Source organism: Brachionichthys hirsutus, chromosome 2 (genome assembly GCF_040956055.1).
Source record: "Brachionichthys hirsutus isolate HB-005 chromosome 2, CSIRO-AGI_Bhir_v1, whole genome shotgun sequence".
Classification (NCBI taxonomy): domain Eukaryota; kingdom Metazoa; phylum Chordata; class Actinopteri; order Lophiiformes; family Brachionichthyidae; genus Brachionichthys; species Brachionichthys hirsutus.
This window is the reverse complement of record NC_090898.1, coordinates 10,077,367-10,096,474: the sequence shown is the minus strand read 5'-3', so window position 1 is coordinate 10,096,474 and position 19,108 is coordinate 10,077,367. Positions and strand designations below refer to the sequence as shown.

The 19,108-nt window shown below is 43.6% G+C and overlaps 3 protein-coding genes across 3 annotated transcripts; all 3 read right to left on the bottom strand.

Annotated features, from left to right (window-relative positions):
• Positions 1–1,099: 1,099 nt before the first annotated feature.
• On the bottom strand, positions 1,100–9,195 carry si:dkey-32e6.6 (extracellular matrix protein 2). The gene is made up of 9 exons (XM_068753019.1): positions 9,064–9,195; positions 8,637–8,918; positions 8,367–8,523; positions 8,031–8,146; positions 6,742–6,874; positions 6,504–6,661; positions 6,174–6,313; positions 2,031–2,357; positions 1,100–1,274 (listed from the first exon to the last, which is right to left on the bottom strand). Exons 1-9 carry the CDS (start codon positions 9,193–9,195, stop codon positions 1,100–1,102), a joined length of 1,620 nt encoding a protein of 539 aa, XP_068609120.1.
• A 1,367-nt stretch (positions 9,196–10,562) lies between these two features.
• tktb (transketolase b) lies at positions 10,563–16,279 on the bottom strand. Its single transcript, XM_068745676.1, has 14 exons — positions 16,173–16,279; positions 15,103–15,220; positions 14,885–14,998; positions 14,685–14,782; positions 14,071–14,262; positions 13,575–13,702; positions 13,286–13,482; positions 12,722–12,886; positions 12,371–12,527; positions 12,165–12,295; positions 11,990–12,073; positions 11,808–11,904; positions 11,563–11,682; positions 10,563–11,251 (listed from the first exon to the last, which is right to left on the bottom strand). Exons 1-14 carry the CDS (start codon positions 16,277–16,279, stop codon positions 11,067–11,069), a joined length of 1,893 nt encoding a protein of 630 aa, XP_068601777.1. The 3' UTR covers positions 10,563–11,066.
• A 549-nt stretch (positions 16,280–16,828) lies between these two features.
• lrrc23 (leucine rich repeat containing 23) lies at positions 16,829–18,766 on the bottom strand. Its single transcript, XM_068752985.1, has 8 exons — positions 18,686–18,766; positions 18,343–18,452; positions 18,113–18,233; positions 17,892–18,030; positions 17,599–17,726; positions 17,371–17,507; positions 17,067–17,271; positions 16,829–16,956 (listed from the first exon to the last, which is right to left on the bottom strand). Exons 1-8 carry the CDS (start codon positions 18,764–18,766, stop codon positions 16,924–16,926), a joined length of 954 nt encoding a protein of 317 aa, XP_068609086.1. The 3' UTR covers positions 16,829–16,923.
• Positions 18,767–19,108: the final 342 nt, after the last annotated feature.

Sequence of the window (19,108 nt, the reverse complement as noted above, 5' to 3'; positions counted from 1 at the left end):
ACAAGCTTTACCAAATGCAAATCAACGATGAAAGGCGAGAGTGGTGCGTCTTATTTTGTGCTGAAGCCTGCGGGACGTGGTGCGAGAAGAGGTTTATATATGTATAAAGAGGCACAAACGAGACTGGGAGCGAGATTTGGGAGGTCACTTTGTCAATAAAGTTGGCCGGACAGTGCAGCGGCGATGGCTGTGGTTCCTAACTGGGAGTCTGTTCCCCTACCGTCTCTGGTTTTCATTTGCTTCCCTCTTCGTCTCCTCTCGCCAGGTCTCATTTGCCTCAACTAGACATGAACCGCTGCTCTTCTCATTTTTCACTGATCCCTCTCAGAACAGTCCCAGCATTGTTCCAGAGCCAGCCTGCTGTTTGTCCCTGAGCTCCTCTCTGAGTTAACGTGTTCCTTGTCTTCTTCCCTTCTGTTAACACAAGTTATTGAGCTGCACCGCTCCTGCCATGCAAACTTGCCCCCCCATTACAATGCATGATCGTAGAGCGGTCGGCGTCATCTTTACGTTTCTGGAGGCCCTGCACCGTCAGGGTGTTTCGATGTATTTTGGGGGGAGACGCGATTAGTAGCTGTTTATACTGGAACTCATCTGGCGATGGGAAACTCGCATGATGTTTTTGTTTGTTTCCTCTTCTAATGGGCCCCTTGGGTTCACACGGTGTCAAAATATAGTTTCTCTTGTAACACCCAGGCTGAAATTCAAAGCTGCAACTATTTCCTGCCCCCCCCCCCCCCCCCACCCAGAATCCCTGTCACATCCAAACACCCCCACTTTATTTCTGCTTACTCTGACTGAAGACGTCGCCTGCAGGCACAAGACTTTAGATTAAAGACATGGGTGAATCCATCGCAATCATCATCATTTCCTCTGAAGCACGATTTATAATGATTTATAGTTAAATTAAAAGAGATTGAAATCTGTGTTCTGAGCAGATCCGGATTCAACTGGATCCAAGAAAAGGGTGGGTTTGAGAAGACACAAATCACGTGACTAACATAATAAACAAGCTGTGTGATGACACTATGTTTGCATGCACATGCATATATTTTAGTATATGTCATATCTGCCTATGGCTGTCCTACGCTGTGATCTACTAGACATTTGGGTGCCTCTTCTGTGGATGGAGGATCAACCCACGAGCATCCGTCAGACAGGAGAAGGCGTTTGGATGAATTTTCTCCACCTCTAGAAGGTTGTTTTCCAAGTGGACTAAGGCCAAGGTGGTACCAGCATTATGAGAGTGGCACACACCCCATCGCTTCACCGTCCTGCAACCACAGCAGAGAGAAATATATATGTTTTATGTGGTTTTGGTCCCATCATGAGATTTGCATTCATTATTAAATCCAAAACCTTTTGGATGGACTGAATCCATACGTCTATTTTTACTCTCACTGTGCTGGGGGGGGTACCATGGTAGCCTGGTGGGTCAGACGTGTGCTGCATAAAGGCAATAGCCTTGCTTTAATAAGAGGGGACATTTTGTGAATTTAATTCCCACTTTCTCGTCACATTGGTATTTTTAATCTGTAATGCAGTAACTGTCAGCTAAGACAAAAATCCCCTCTGGAAGCAAACCTAATGACGACTTCGCACTGGTCTCAGCTGCAGTTTGCATTTTGTGTTAATTACTGAATACTAGTGTGCTGACATGCCTCCCTCATTATGGTTCCTGCTAACCGTAAGCGTGCTAGCATTGTAATTATGAGTTACGATGCTGCAATTGGGATTTAGCTACGAGAATGACTGGGCCTAAATAAAGCCTCACAGAGGCTCCAGTGTGGCTGCAGAGCTCGAAGACTTCCCACATTCATTTCAGCTTAGCAATGTGCTTGGTGATTGGAAACAAACTTTTGCTCAATATTTTTTTGTTTGCGGTACAGCCATCAGTTTTGACAACACTGACAACATTTAATATTATTTGTACACAACCAGCAGAATAGCATTTTAGCATAGCTTGTTTTTTTGCATTCTAAAAACAATTCACAATTGAAAAGGGAATTAATGGAGCGTAGTGGGTCTACCTGATGTGGTTGTTATCCAGCCTCAGCACCTTCAGGCTTTTGAACTGTCTGACGCAGTGAGGGACGTCCCCCAGATGATTGTTGTTCAACAGGAGCTCTTTCATTGAGCGGTACGTGCCAGCAAAGGACGCGTTTCCAACACCCTCATTGTTCAAGGAATTGTGGGAGAGCTGAAGGAACTGCAGGCTGGAACGCAGGTGAAGGAAGGTGAAGGCTGGGATGCGACTGATGTCGTTGTGCTGAAGGCTCAGTTCACGGAGACGGCGAGGCAGATTCGTGGGTACAGAAGTGAGCTGGTTGTGGGACAAAGTCAATGTTTCCAGGGACCTAAGAAGACACACACAAAGTAGGAATCACTATGCTCTATCTATAGGAATTGATAGGTTTTTTTTTAATACATTATTTAAATTAGTGAGTTGTGCAGAATCATTTACATTTCCCCATGTCTGTGAAGAAAATGGGACATTACTTCAACAAAAAAAAGAAAAAAACCCAAAAAGGCTATCAAAACTGGGCCAACAGGTTCAATCCCAATGATGCCACAATCACCACCTGCGACGGTGGTGCAGGGTTGTCCTCTGATCGAGAGGTCTGTGGTTCGATTCCCGGCTCCAGCACGTGTGTTCACTGTTGTTGTGTCCTTGGGCGAGACGCTTCACCCACATAGCCTGGGTGAATGTGATGAGCGAGTGAATGTCGGTGGTGGTCAAGAGGGCCAATGGCGCCAAGTAGATTACATTAACTGAAAGTAAATGTTACCATGACAACATGCAAAATGAATACTGTGTTACTATAGTAACACCTAACAATAAGAAGAAGAAGTGGATGCCCACTTCCTCTTTGATTGCTGGGCTATCAACTGTGGGCTTCATGTTTTATAGTCGCTGGACTCCTGCATTGTGAACCTGGGAGTCCCGAGAGCAGAGTGGGAGGCGAGGCTGCAGGGTTTCGAGGGGGGGAGGCGGGGGGAGGCGGGGGGAGGCGGGGGTAGGCATGGGGAGGCGTGGGGAGGCGTGGGGAGCAATAGAATAAAACATTCCAGTTTGGGGGGGGGATTTGTGGCTGATCGGTGTACAATGGGTATGGAAATGTTTGGCATGCAGAAAAGAGAATGACCAGACATGGGGGGGGGGGGGGATTTCAGGGGTCAAAGGTGACAATGTAGTACAGTTGCTCAGTGTTTTTGTTGGAAGATCCCAGACAGCCGTTGTGAGTTTACAGCACGGCTCCCAGCGGGGGGGCAACCTCATTTCCTGTTCTTTCCCATTCAGAGAGCACAATGAACAGCCAGCAGGCCCATAACACCCCGAGATCATCAACCAACGGCTGCATAGCGAGGTGAAATGGATGCCGGAGAGGTGAAGGTGAGTGCATGCACGTGTTCAGTGCCTCAGTGATTCTGCTACTCGTGTTACTCAGTCAGGCACTAGTAGGGATTTAAGGTTCCTTTGAGACTATGGAATAAAAAGGGGGTTCATAGGAACGAATCAATCAAAACGATGATGCATCGTTTCCCGATCGCTTGTCGCTACCACGAGGGAAAAGCCATGTTTAGAAACAGCCCTTCATCTAAGCAGGGTTCACTGCAGGCTCCAACTAAGCTGAGGCTGGTTACATGCCTGTCTGCTTAACAAAGGCATAATAAAACATCACATAATTACAAACACCACTGTTTCACGGAAATATAAACAAAGTGCAGGGGAGACGGGCTTAACTCAACACCCACGATGCAGATGGCACTGCAGGCCCCGTGTTCAACCGATAGACACTGTGGAAGTTGTTGGGAAAACATAGTCTCTCCTTGAACTTTGAACCCTCAAATAAATATTCCAGCTGCTGATTTGTATGCTAAACCTTTGCTGGGAAGCTCAGCGGCAGTCCATCCAATGCTAAGAGCTCCACATGGTATTAATGAGCAGAGGGAGCCCATTGGCCCTTCTGCTTGTCAGAGTTATCCAGCCTCTACACCCACTGGGCTCCTTCAAGTGCAGGCACAGACCGACACAAACACACAACAAATATAACAGAAACAACAGGCACACGCGTGATACATCCAACACGAACGACCTCTCCCAGTGGCTGCTGAAGGAGGTCATGTGATCACCCACGTTTGGTTGTGTTTATTTCCCTGTAAGATATCTTGAACAACTGCAAAGGTTTGTGTAATGTCGGCTCTAGGGTACAGAGCTTCCTTTAACATTGCAAAATTTCAATTGAGTTTATGAATCTGTGAAGCATTAGATGGTTAGATGAGTATTTAGATGAAAAATAGATCTGGGTCTGCCATTTGGGCAATTAACTTTTATACTGATAGTTCATAAGCTATGAATCATAAAATCATTACTTTCATTCTGGTGACATCACCATAACGTGCATGTATTTCTTTAAGGTGACACAACATGAGCACATTTATTGCCCGCCACTCACAAGTGCGCCCATTTTTAAATGCAGAGGCTGTTGGAAATTACAGAAAAGGGCTCTGACGTAACATCTTTTTCCATTTGTTCAGGTTCCCTCAAGGGTATTTTTTTCTAGTCTAATATGTCATCTCTAAAGCAACAATAGAGAGGCGAAAAGTACTTTAATAAAACCAAAAATATTTGTGTGTGCAAATGTGTCTTTGTACAGAGCATGTTTGGGGTAATCACATTAATGGCCTGCTTATCCTCAGGCCAGTTTGTCCTAATGGGAACCAGCACACAGTGAGTTTTGCCTCTCTCTTCCAAACACGCAGCAGCAACTGAACTCGACGCACACATCATGCCAGCGTTACACGAAAGGAGCGATTTACTCTGGCATACGTAATGTAGGCAGGCCAAGTGTCAGCCAGCAGGCAATATAAGCCAAGAGAAAATGTGATGATGGATGTAGTGATAGGAAACTACGTTGCATTACGTTACATTACATTGTCTGCATTTGTGCTCAACAGTGACAACGTACATAACGTCAGTCACTGTTAGAGTTCTATGCAATTTTATTTTTATTGTGATTGTGACCATTACCTGCCCTCTTGGCGGACTAGCCTATTCATATTTTATTAGTTTTTTTTCCTGCTTTCCGCCGTAGAGGGCTGTGCACACCACAGTGAAAGAAAACATGGACAAACAAAAACTGACAAATACACAGTGTACACTCAAATCTGCACCAATGACCATGGCTCTTTAAGGTATTGTCGACTGCTGTGTTAGCAGAATTCAGGTCCAGATAAATTTGTACACACTTTGCAGGAAGAAAGCTTTTAAAGTAGAGGTCCAGATTATGAGACTTCAGTGCCAATGGGCAGACCGCTGCTCTCCCCAGTGAGGCCAAATGTGGGTTTAGAGAGCAGCATAGTCAAATTTGTCTTTTCAGCTTCATATCACTGTCCCAAAATGAGTACAGGTAGTTTTTTTTTTTATTAATCTTTATTGATTTCGACTTGTCCTTACATGACAATCAAAATGTCTCCATTCTATTCTACCTTAAATAGATTTTCTCAAATTTGATTTCCTTATTCCATCTAAAAAGAAGTCATTCAGTCATGCAGTGCAATCCAGAGGCTACAATTGCACTTTCCAGTGTTTAATTCTTTCTTTAGAATTTCCTTTCCCTGAGTTTTCCCTGAAACTCCCACTGTGGTTCACAAGGATCCCAGGGAGCATCGAAAAAACCCGCTGGAATTCACTATATTTAAACAACACACACACACACACACACACACACACACACACACAGAAACATCGAGACATGCATGCACAAACACACCCATACAGGCACACAGTCGCTCTCACATTCACATCCAAGTATACAGCAGGCCAATTTCAAGGTGTTGGGGTTTGTGTGTGTGTGTGTGTGTGTCTGTGTGTGTGTATGTGTGTGTGGGAGGGAAAGAAGAGGTGTAATGTAAGAAGAATGTGTCTAAATCGGCCTCGTATAAGGAGGTAGGCTCAGTGATCTGAGATTGGTCTGATTGTGTTTGTTTCACATCTCTGTATGCGACTCAGAGCATCAGCATCTTCTATTGTTAAATAATTTAAGTGCCATTAACCATCGAAGGATATGGGCATAAAAATCATTTTTTTAAAGATGCTCTCTGTCCCACACAGCACCAGTCTGCCCTCTAGTGGCTAAATGAGAAATGTAGGGATGGATGGATGGATTTACTTGAGACGAGTCCAGGCGTGGGCAGCGATGCCTTTCTCATGCAGGCGGTTGCGACTCAGGTCTAACACTTTCAAATGGACACATCTCCTCAGCGCCTCCTCTGTCACCTCCTTGATTGAATTTTCACACATCTCTAGTTTCTAAATGGAAAAAAAGGCACACACACACACACACACAGGCAACAGCTTAGTTTAGTGCCTGTCCTCAAATCAGTGTTTGCTTTTCGGCCAGTAAATTTGAGTATAATCCTGAATTCCAACTTCCTTCATTTCAAACAAAAGAACAAAAGAGGATCTTGCTACAGAATTCACTAAAGTGATACCAGTGCACCTGAAGAACGCGAGGAAGACCCCGCGGAATCGAATGGAACCGGTTGTTGCCCAACCGGAGGTCTATAAGTCTCTCTAGGGGCCTGAAGGCTGACGGTGCCACACTGGCCTCATGGAGAAGGTTCCCATCCAGCTCCAGAGTCAACAGCTTTGTGAAACCTAGAAGAGAATAATGAGTAATATCATCATTTATGTCTCCAAGATAGCATTTCCTTCACAAACACAAACATGAATCTCACCTTTGAAACATAGAGGGGTGAGGGCCCTGAGCACGTTGTGATTGATCTTGAGGACCTCCAGAGACGATGGTAGTGCTGGGATCCTGGTCAGCTGATTGCCGTCGAGGCTCAACTTCTTCAGGAAGGTCAAGTTCTGCACGGCATGCAGAACAAAAAGCGAGGGGGTTAAAGAGACAGTGAAAGCAGCGGACTGAATCTTTTGCAGTGTGCCTCCACTCCTCCAGTCCTCTGTTATTAAACGGAAGAGAGGAGAAAGTGAAGAAAAGCTTCCTCTAAAAATATTTCTCTTTTATTCTCCACATGTTTGGCTGCAGTGATTTTCTAATGCCGTGTGAGTCGGTTTTTGGCGGCGGCTAAGAATTGGACGAATTGCAGTTTGGTCAGATCTGTGTACGGCCTGTGGCCATTTAGAAATTAGGGCAAAGGTTATTCGTGGAAAAGATTAGTTAATGCCATTTCAGTGCTCTTTTATTATTGTCCTGATAGAGGAAGCAGCCTGTTGTTTATTGCAATTAAAAGCAAATTCTCCTAAAACGTCCCGACATAAAATCGACAGGGACGCTCAATCAGTCCACAAATGTTGACCTACAAACACTGATGGAATACAAAAGCTGTAATAGCTTCAGTTCAGATCTGCAGGTGTTGATTCTTTGTCAAATAAAAAAATACCTGAAAATATAATACATTTATCACGCTCACTGAAGCTGTTACCAATTTGCTTGTTTGTTTGTTTTCTGCGTTGTTTGTTGTGTCATTCTAACCAGCAGCTGAAAAAAATAAATAGAAATTCATCAACTCAGTTTAGAACCTTCTACTTTGAGGGTTCTTCCATTTACCTGGCAGGAAATGATCTACCTGCATGCTGATTGATTTTAACCGGAGTTAAAGATTAAATTACACTCTTCAAAATATGTGGTGGCAAAAAAAATATTACTTAGCATTTGAAATAAACGGTGTTTCAAACTTTTTTCCTTCCTTAGCCCTGTTTCGGTCTTTTTTTTTTAGCTAAATATTCATTCATTTTCCGAACCGCTTTGTCCGGTACCGAGTCGCTGGTCATGCTGGAGCCGACTCCAGCAGTCAAAAGGCGAGAGGCGGGGTACACCCTGGACAAGCCGCCAGGGCATCGCAGGGCCACACAAACACACACACACGGACAATCACACAAGTTTACGGGTGTGACGTAAAGATGAGACTTGGGCTGGAACATTGGGAGCAAAAGGAGAGACAGCTGTGTGACTCTGCGGCTGATGCTCTGCACACACACACACACACACACACAAGCTCACAGACAGCGGGTTCTGGCCGAAGGTCTCGTCGTCCAGTTTGTTTTTGCTGAGGTCCAGTGTGTCCAGGTTCAGCAGGCCAGACAGAGCTTGTGGAGAGATGACTCTGAGGTTGTTCTCTTTAAAAAATAAACCAAGGTACCGGTAAACGATAAATAGTAGCTGGTGGCACCAGAGTGCTTTTTACTCTGGCAAAGTTATTTCCAATAAACAAAATGAATTAATAATAACCCAGCTCACGTGCGGCAACCAATATTATGCCATGCATGCACAAGCACGCTCATTTTGTATGTTGAACCTACCGCCATAACACGCATGCACACACACACACACACACACCTGCCATGTCCAGGTTTGTGGCCTCCAGATTGTGGATGATGGGTAGGTGGGTCATGCCGACATTCCTGCAGCTAATTTCTCTCTCAGAAGTCTGGCATTCACTGAGGTGTATGTGTGTTTGGTTACTGGGAGGCTCATTTGTTTCTTCTTCTTCTTCCTGATATAGAAAAAAAAATGTTTACATTCAAATTGTTTAATGAATAATAATTATATTATTTTTCATGAATATTGAAAAATACTCTTATTTATAATTTTATATTATATTTGTACCTTCCCTTCCTCTTCTTCATCTTCATCATCATCATCATCATTGTCATCGTCGTCATCGTCTTCATCATCCTCATCGTCATCGTCAACGTCATCATCATCTTCATATTCATCATCATCATCATCATCATCCTCATCATCATCATCCTCCACCTCCTCTTGTATTTTCCTTTCATCCATCAGCAGTTGCTTCTCAGCCTGAAGCCCCTTGAGTACAGCAATGAGAACAGGCCCCCCCACCCCACCTTTTCCACACTTCCTCCAGCCTGATTGCCCCAATCCTGCCTACAATGAAGAGTAAATCAACGCACGAGTTCATAGACCAGGGCGTGGCTTTGGTGAAACGATGTTACAATGTTGTCCCAGAATAGAAGGCAAAATACAGAGCTTTTGTTTTTTCCATTCAGAAATGTGCATTTTCTGTACTCACACCATGAATAACGTGCTCATACCATTCTGTACGCTGCAGCTTCCACTGGAGCTGCATGTTTCCTCTCTCCCGAGGCACCTCTTCTTCTTCTCCTTCTCCTTCTTCTACTGGTCTCTGGTTTCCTAAAAGCATCTCTTTGATGCGTCCTCTCCTGGTCCACCTCCATTTGAAGCAGCTCACCCTCACTCTGTTCTATAACAATTATCAAGTCATGCAGAAACACAGTCATTCATACACGTTGTACTTAAAATAAGTGTTTTTCAATCTGTTGTCTTTTTTTCTTTTCTTTAAGATAAATAGATTTTTTTCCCCCAACCCTGCTTTCACTATTTAATTTATTAAAGTAGTTATTAGCAAAGATCAAGCAGACAAAGCAGACAGCTTTAAAAGAAATTAACAAAATAATCATCTTACCAGCACTCAGAACATATGAACCCAGCAAGGTCACTCCCGTATCCTTGACTTGTGGATGAATGTCTGCTGTTTCTAATCTGAATGTGTCAGACTTTTGGCTTTGTCTTGATAAAACAAAGCCCGACAGGCAGATGACCACGATAAAGATCCCTGTCACCTGCATGGCTGGATGTTTGCTGGCTTGTGGATGATTCACCTGGAGCGGATGCCGGATGAGATTGGGCAAAAGCTGTCGTGCAGGTTCTCTGTTCTGCAAAGTAGTGTTAATCCGTATTGCGCAAGTTCCCACTTCAGAGTAAAATCTGAAGTGAAGAAAGAGCAAAAGCGTAGGAATTAATATCTTGGAGACAGAGAGGCATATAAAAAAACATTGTTAATAATGCCCCTTGTTCCCTGCACCACGATATCCACGGACGCACCCTGCTCCTCCTTGTCTCCTCACCCTGTTATAACCGTCTGCTAAAACCTGCTGTGAGGAGGACACGACAGGCAGACAGTGAGAATCTGAATCACATGAAGTTTCATAAGTCTGACAGATTCTTGTTTGACACGATCATGTTTGTCGACACATGATGTGATCTTCTGCCAGGTTCATGTTAATCCCCTGACTGAGTCTGGACTTCTTCCAGCGAGGGACGGGGCGGTTCACAGCTCAGATTGAAGAAAAACATATTTGGTCAAGCTTCAGTAGCATCTAAGTATGAAAACAAACCTTTAGCAATGAACAATGATCTGCCTGTCTTTAGATTCTGTGCCCACATGTATGTCTGGATACACTGTGCTTTGGTAAATTAGAGCACTGAGCTCAGTGCCTGCGGTTCATTTAGTTTAATGTTCACGGTGTGCACTGGAGTTCTTATATTAGCAAATTAACAATTTTCTCTTGTGATGAAACATGAGATACATTTGAGTTACAGAAAATACTTTCATTGATCCGTGTGAGGCCTCCATTTTTTGTTGCATCCACAAGCCAGTTGGTGAAAACTTGCCAATGGTGATAAAGCAAGGAAGACGATGGCATTAGATTTACTATTTTAAAAATTTTAATTCACAAAGTCACAACAGCAACATTGCATGATGCTTGCGATAGGAAAGGAATGTTTTAACAGCTCATCATTAAATAGAGTCAACTCATCTAAACTAAAGCAACTTACACATCTTTTTAATGACGTGACTGAACACAGAGTGATCGAGAGAAACGGTGCTCATGAAAATAAAAGTGCAGCGAAAGCCATCCATAGATGGTCCTATGGAATGTGAAGAAATTAGCAGTTGTGACTCAACACAGTGGACCTCGACTGGACAGGTTGCTAATATGCCCAATCAACCTGCTGCATTTAGAGTTCCCCAGTGTCTTGTTGGTGCCACTTGCACACCATTTTGAAAACAAAAGGAATGTTGAAGATCAGTAAATCCCATCACAAGAAAATCACATTACAGGCGACACATAGAAAAAGCACCAACACTACACACTGCTATTCACACCCATCTTCCTCTGATAGTAACAAAACAGATCTCCAGGTTTTTGCCAGAGAGCTGCAGGTTTGGCAAGAAGATGGTTGTGATGTAGCAGAGCAGCGAGTTAAAGATCATGTGCAGTCCTTATTTCCAAAGAGCTGATGCACAGTCTTGCAAATGTGCTTCGCATCGATGCCATAAAGATCAAGTAGGTCTCGGGGCTGGCCGCTGCGGGGAACACCAGTCACCGCCAGCCGGGTCACAGTGATGCCAGGTTCCTTCGCCACTGCTGAAAGCACTGCTTCGCCAAGACCTCCTGGACAGACAGGAACATGCCAGTTCATATCAACAAAATACAACAGGATGTAGAATACGTTTCTGCTGGAAGTCTGAAATCCAAATAAAAAAAAGAATAAAAAGCACAGCAACTGAATATATTTATTCCTGTTCCTGTTGCTATTTCTTTTTTTTTTTAAGGTCATAAATTTGATCTGGCAAAATAAAATAAAAAAACTAATAATAACTTTATGATTTCTGTGTCGGTGTCTAAACTCAATTCATGTCTTCAGCATAACGATGTATCAAGCTACAGAGTAGCGACGCACTGAACACAAGAAGTAAACCCACCCTCCATGTAGTGGTCCTCCACAGTGATGATCTGCCCCCCGGTGGCTCTGGCACTCTCAATAATGGTGTCTGCATCCAGAGGCTTGATGGTGAACGGGTCAATCACACGGATGTTCATCCCTATTGGAATTCATTATTAAAACATTACTCTGAGATGCTCCTTAAACGGCTTACGTCTTCATCCTTTGGGGCAACTTGTGAAATATATGCCTCAGTAGCTACACCCATGAGTGCAACATGTTTACCTTTAGTTGCCAGCGTGTCAGCAGCAGCCAGGGCCTCATGCAGAGTGATACCAGCTCCAACCACAGTCACAATATCATTGTCGGACTGGCGAACTACCTGATTGGGAGTCAAGACATACATGTTCACATTTCTTTTACCAATGACTAGTAAGGATTAGAATCTAATTATGGTATTAATTTACCTTGGCGACGCCCACTTCAAACGTCTCCAAAGATTCGTAGAGGACTGCCGTTTCTGGTCTACTGCTACGGATGAAACACACACCCTGAGAATATACAGTCAGAGTTATAAAAATACAAGATTACCATTACATCATGAAGACGGTTTAACTGGGCTCATGATGGTAGCCCACCAACCTTTGTGTTGGCTGCTAGCTCAACCGCCCGCTCCATAGACACTGCATCGCTGGGGTAAAACACAGTGCATGTTGGAATTGCACGGAACATGGCCAAGTCTTCTAGCGCCATCTGGGAAGGACCGTCCACACCTGAACACAGATTAACACCGATCATAGAGAGAGTACGGTCTTATTCTATGCGAGATGCCCGAGCACTCGACTTACCGATTGAGACTCCGCAATGGGACCCCACCAGGTTGACATTAGTCTGGGAGATTGCTCCCATACGGATCTGGTCGTAGGCTCTGGAAAAGAAGGCTGCAAATGTGCTGGCAAAAGCAACTGTACGGTCACGAGTCGCGCAGCCAATGGCAACTCCTACCTGCAGAAACCAGACACGGCATCATAATATAGGTTCGTGGACACGCGTGTCAAGACAAATGTAAAACTGGTCACAAGTGACAAGCAGCATTGAGGCTGGGATTATTATGCTAGAGCATAAATAGTAACAGATTAGAGAAAAGGCGACAGCGATTATGGCAACAGAGTTTCTAGAAAAGCTTAAATATCGCCTACCATGTTTTGTTCAGCGATGAAACACTCGATGAAGCGTCCCGGAAAGGCCGTTTTGAAGGGCAATGAACAGGTGGAGTTCTTGGTGTCTCCATCAAGGACCACCACTCTGCAGTTGCTCTCGCCCAATTTAACCAGCGCCTTACCGTATACTCTTCTTGTTGCAATCTGACAGGGCAGGAAGGGAATGAGTGAAGTAGAAACAGTATAACAAGGTAATTAATACAACCACACAGAAAAAGTGACAGAAAAATAGAAAATATATTTTACATGCATATTAAAACCCGATGAAATCCAAGCGGCAGTCTGTGGCAATGAAATATAAAAACCAAAAGAGCAAAAAATTTTAGTTACTAAAATGGCAACTTGAGCCTGACTGCAAAAGTGCAAATCCCAAAAGAACCCATGTAAAAATACCCAACTTTACAGTAGAAGTACGCATGTGAATTGTGTGGTACAGAAGCACTGGATCAACCAGCAGTGCCAGACAGCATGACGCAAGGAAAATACTCCAAGAAATAGATGGTGTAGAGGCATTGCTACTATTACAAGTCTGTCTCAGCCTACCTTGTCTCCTATTTTGTATGAAGGGGGAGAACTTAGAGTGGTCTTGCTGAAGCAGAGAGTTGCCATGTCCTCTTGGGGAAGCTGAGGGTGCAGAACCTTTCCTTTGTTCTGGATCCGAGCTTCAATAGCATTCAACAGTCCATCAACCTTCTCTTTGGGGAGGGGTTTTCCATGCCAGTCAAGCGCATCCTCAATATCTTTAGACAAGGACGCACACAAAAAAATGGGCTCAACCAAATTCAGAATGACATGACGTTGTTGTCATACTGACCATATGACAACCACTTACCTGCGATGCCTTTGCCCTTGTATGTCTTTGCGACAATACAGGTGGGTTTCCCCTTGACCTGCTGAGCTTGCGAGAAAACTTCGCACAGTGCCTCAACATCATGGCCATCCGTGACGTAAGTGTTCCATCTACAAAAACATCACAGCATAACCCATGTTGCAGCAAGAGTTAACCTAAAAACACAGGGCTATAAATTCTGAACGCTTCAAGCATTACATTTATGGACTGAGTTTTGATTTGTTTTTTTGAAGGGGGAGGGCTATAAAAATGTTTCCAACCATAGCTTCATCCTAGTATGAAGACAAACAATTAACATCAATAGTAACGGCTCATGAACGGAAGGATCGGGCCTTCATTTTAATACAGAAAAACCAAAATAAAACTATACAGTCACGCAAAATTTTGAGAACATCTTAGGAGGCATCTTAAAAAAAAGACGGCAACATCACAGGGCTCCATAGTAAACACATGCAAGTGGAAGACATTTGGTACTGACCCAAAGGCTTCGCAGCGCATGCGGTGGGTTTCCAAGTTATGCTGCAGGGGCGCTTCTTCACTCTGGCCGAGCCTGTTGACATCGATGATAGCCACAAGGTTGTCCAGTTTGTAGTGGGAAGCAAAAGCCATTGCCTCCCACACTGACCCCTCTGAACACTCTCCATCACCAAGAATGCAGTATACACGGAAACTGCAAAATGTAGAAGAGGGGAATATTCATGTTGTCCATGTAATAAAAGAAAGGTTGTTACAGAAAGTCCGGGCAGATTCATGGTGAATTGTGTTCGTTTGTCTTACTATTCACTTTTATGGGTACATCTCTCCAGTACAGAGTATTGATTCTCATAAAAATCAGTTATCAACAAATTTTGGTCCCAGAAAAATACATATGAGAGATTAAATGTGGTAGTACTTTTTCAAACTTGATTGTCAGCATTTGTTACAATGAGGGGGCGGGGAGTGTGTGTGTGTGTGTGTGTGGGGGGGGGGGGGGTAGTTTGGGCAAGGGCGGAACATTTAGGAAGAATCATGTCGCAGAACCTGGCAGTCAAGTCACTCCCTAAGCCTTCCAGGCCTTTTCAGAAACTGTTATTTTAATCTACACTAACTGACCTGGCTTTGTCAATATTCTTGCCAATGTAGGCCATCCCACAAGCAGCCCCAAGACCCTGTCCCAGAGATCCTGTGGCCACATCGACAAATTCCAGTCTCTAGTTTAAAAAAAAAAAAGATAGGTTTGGGGGTTATTTGCTGCAGTGCAGTGACATTTATAATATATTCTGTTCTCCAAGGAATCAACACATTTGACTTACTGGTGTGGGGTGGCCCTCAAGGTCACTATCAACCTTACGCAGGTTAAGCAGCTCAGTCTCATCGATAAAACCTGCCTCTGCCCAGGCTGCATACAGGATAGGTGCAGCGTGACCCTAGAACGAGGATGTGACAGAGGAATTTAAAACAATGGTGTTAAGAAGCACTGAGGAATGAAAGAGTATCAACTGGTCTGATGTAGAAATAAATGTATGCCAACCTTTGAGAGCACAAAGCGGTCGTTACACGGGTCGCGAGGTTTATCAGTTTTGTAGCGCATGGTGTGGAAGAAGAGCACAGACATGAGCTCTGCTGCGCTGCAGCATGATGTGGGGTGACTGTGAAAAGATTGGATTCCTGATTATTGGTAACAGTTCACAGGAAAGAAATAAAATATAAGCAGTAAATATAATGAAAAAATGTCAGATAAGAAGTAAGACACCACACATGACGGATAACTCTGTGGTAGATGTGACGCAGTTACTCTGGGAATGTAAATGTTCTCATTTGTTAATCTGCAACATACCGGCAAAAAAATGAAACACACAATATGCAAACGTGTATGTTAGCTAATAAATAGTATCTGACTGTTGTCAAAATAAATACATGAAATAAACATGTTTATAAACCCCAGTGTAACTTAACACCGTCCACACTTCCTGATATGGGGGGGGGGATTTACAAATTGTGTAATTTAAGACATGCCAGAAACCCACTGGATTACATTATTCAAACTTGCATCATGGTTACAGCAACTTTAAAAAAAGAAAGAAGGGTGTCAAAAAACACAAGACATCCTTCTGAACAAGGGTTCTAAAAGGTTAAAATAGTAAAACATTTTCGGCAGCTCCATGGAGGGTGCAATGAAAGCACAACTAAGTGAGCTACTTGGGCATGTGGTACAAATACACATATAACAATAAAGGAAAATAGTCTTTGAAAACAATTTTGTTTTTATTTTCTTAAAGGGAAAATCTTTTGAAACAATTTAATCAGTTCAAATTGAGAATTATCAGAACATACAACCTTTCAAGCAAGCTGCTCTCATGCTTGCTGTGTACACACAGATGCAAGAAGGCAAAAAATGCATTCCTAATCACTCCTGAATCAAAACGTAACAATTCCGTTGCGGTCAACAAGAAACCATGTAAAAAAAAATATTCCTGTCTGGATCTCCAAAATCCAGAATGGTGACAAACATTTTTCACAACCAGCTTCGACGCTGCGCCGCACCTGCACCTGCAGCTGATGGAACAGAATTCCATTCAATATTTCATTCGATTTACTTACCCGGAATTACTGGCTTTCGTTGCCTTGATGGAGTTAACCCTGAGTTTATTTGCAATGTCCCTCAGAGCCTGCAGGGTTACTTCATCGGGCTTGTGGCAGCTGGCCATGGCTTCTGCTTCACTTCAACACTGAACAAGGATGCTGCTTGAAAAGTACAACCTGAGTGGGAAGGAGCCTGGGACAGGAGGGTATTTATTGCCTCCTGTCAACCACTCCCATCCAGTCCTGTCATTGGAGGAACAGTAGTCGTGGCACAAAAGCTGCACAAGCTTACAAAAAAAAAAAAACTTTTCAGTCCGTGAAAGATGCAGAGCTGAGGTTCCTTTTTTTAAAACGAGTAAAACCTCGCATTGGCCGCATATCATTACAGGCAGCCATTATAAGGCCTCTTTAATGTGATTCGGAAGTACGATATTATTAAGAACCTCAATTCACTCCAATTAGTCAGACACACGGCTCATTAGGTGCGCCTTGTTGGTTTTCCATTCATGTCAAGCACATTCCACTGTTAAACGGCGAGCGGATTATCTGCGTCTGCACACAGCAATTGATGCATAAAAACAAACACACACCTTAAAATAGATTGTAAGAACATGTACAATTTATTTATGATAAAGTGTATGAATAAAGACATGCTTTCAGAGTATACGTTACATTTCGGACAACACAACCACCCACTTACACACAAAATCCCTCTATGCCTTCAAGGAAGTGAAATTCTTCCTCATTCTTTGTTCCAACAATAAATATTTTAAGGGTTTGGTATTTCCTCCTCTTCGTGTTCCTGAAATGAAATATATATACATCATCAGAAAAATCAGTAAAACAAGCGGTTTGTGTTTCTTTCCATGCCACAAACAGAAACGGCCTGCGTGTTCCTTAATTAAACCTTACTTGGATTCGCTCCTGGACGTCGCTCCTCTCCTCAGGGGACACGGCATCTTTGTCAAGTCGTTCCAACTGCGGCAGGAGCGTCAGAACATTCAGCCGGTAGTCTGACGTTTCCGCCAAAGGGTTGTCAGAAACGACCAAGGCTTGCAGAGAGTTTGACACGACCCTAAGGCTTTGCAGGGCGCTCTCATCTTTAATGGAATTACCTCTTCAATATGAGAGAGAGAGAGCGAGAGGCGTTACTCAATGCTTTATAAACAGCCGCTACTATGGCACTAAATTGTCCTGTCATTATTTGACCTTGTACCTGACATTGAGGTATTTGAGACACTTCATTTGAGGGCTGAGGCCATCCAGAGTCTCCAGCTGGTTGTCTCGAAGGTGAAGGGTAGTGACGCGCTCCAACTTCTCCAACCCCTCAAGACGTCTGATGACGTTTTTGGCCTGGTTGAAGAGCAGGAATATCGAGATGCAATAGTCCAACTGTCCTCAACTCTTTTGGGGACAATAAACAATTCATTCTAGCGGTATTTACCAGATATAAATGGCGCAGGTTTGGGATATCGATGCCGTTAGTTGTATCCAAGTGGTTTTCCCTCAGCTCCAGAGTGACCAGGTTTGCAAAACAGGGCCCCCGGAGACTCGCTCTCTGAATCCTGTTCCCTGCCAGAGAGATTCCAAGGTTTTCCACATTTCACAAAAATAATGCTAATGAAGAGTGAGTTGTATTTAGGACACATGCAACACTAATATAAGCAGCATAAGCAGCATAAAATATTTAATGATATATTTTACAGAGTAAAAAAACAAAAACAAACAGCAACTAACTTGTAAGATTGAGAGTCTCTAATGCAGGTCCAGCCACATCTGTGAGATCTGTGATTTGGTTCGCCGCCAGGTTTAACCACTGGAGGTAATTCAACAATGCAAAAACGTTGCCTGGGCGTTCCACTGCATTGTTGTCGACCTAAAATTAGGAAGACAGGTTAGCTGGAAGTGATTTGGCAGCCTTATACTAGGTATATGTCGGTCCATAGAGCGCTCCTTGCCTTCAACCAGAGCAGCTGGGTTAGAGATGCCAGAGGAGACAGATCAGTCAGGTGATTATTGGATACGTCCAGAAAACGTAGGTGAACGTAACTGCTGATTGCAGTTATGTCATTCAGACGTCTTTGAAGCACAGCAGTGACAAAGACAAAAAATGATGATGGAATCAATCACATGTAAATGAAAGGAAGCGTGAACTTCACAGACAAATGCAGTCAATATGTCTATATACTTATCAATAAGGTCCAGCTTTACGAATACATGTCCAAGTCCATTTCCTGTGTGGCACAGTAATGAGAGCCCCTGACTTATGCTTTCTCGGGTCAACCGGCAAAACCGTACCTATATGAAAAGAATGTTATCAACCTATTGTACTGTTATAAAGTTTTACTGTGTACCAAAGACCCAGATCCATATATATCCAGGGGCCCCAGTCCAAACACTGACAGGATGTTTGACTGTACTTGTACTGTAATACATACTATTGTTTGACTGTACAGTGTTTACCAGACACGCCCCTTCTAAAGAGGTCTCGTTAAAAAAACACGCCTTCTCTTTTAATCTGGTTGCCTTACCGGCTCGCCATCTCCGTGATGAGGTTCTTCCTCCTCGTCCTCCTCCTCTGCTGCTGGAAACAGCTCCTCATGCTCTGGCATCTTGTCAATCTCACTTGACAATTGCTTTGTGCCACAAAATGAAGCGATCGTTTTGGCAAGCGTTCCAAAACCGCACTCGTTTACTGTTCAGACTTTGTGCGTGAAGCTCTGAAACCCATCAAATCACGTTAATTTACCATGTTAGTTAAAAAAAATAGTACAAGATAATCGGATTAACCTACATTTATAAATCCGTAGTTAATCCACGAACGCGTATCCCGTGGTTTTGTTTGAGCATCGCAACGCAACCCAAGAGCCATGTTTGTTATAGCTGCCATGGCAACACAGCTGCCCCCCCCCCCCCCCTCTTGCGACAGCTGTTGCATTGGACTTCAGAGCAAC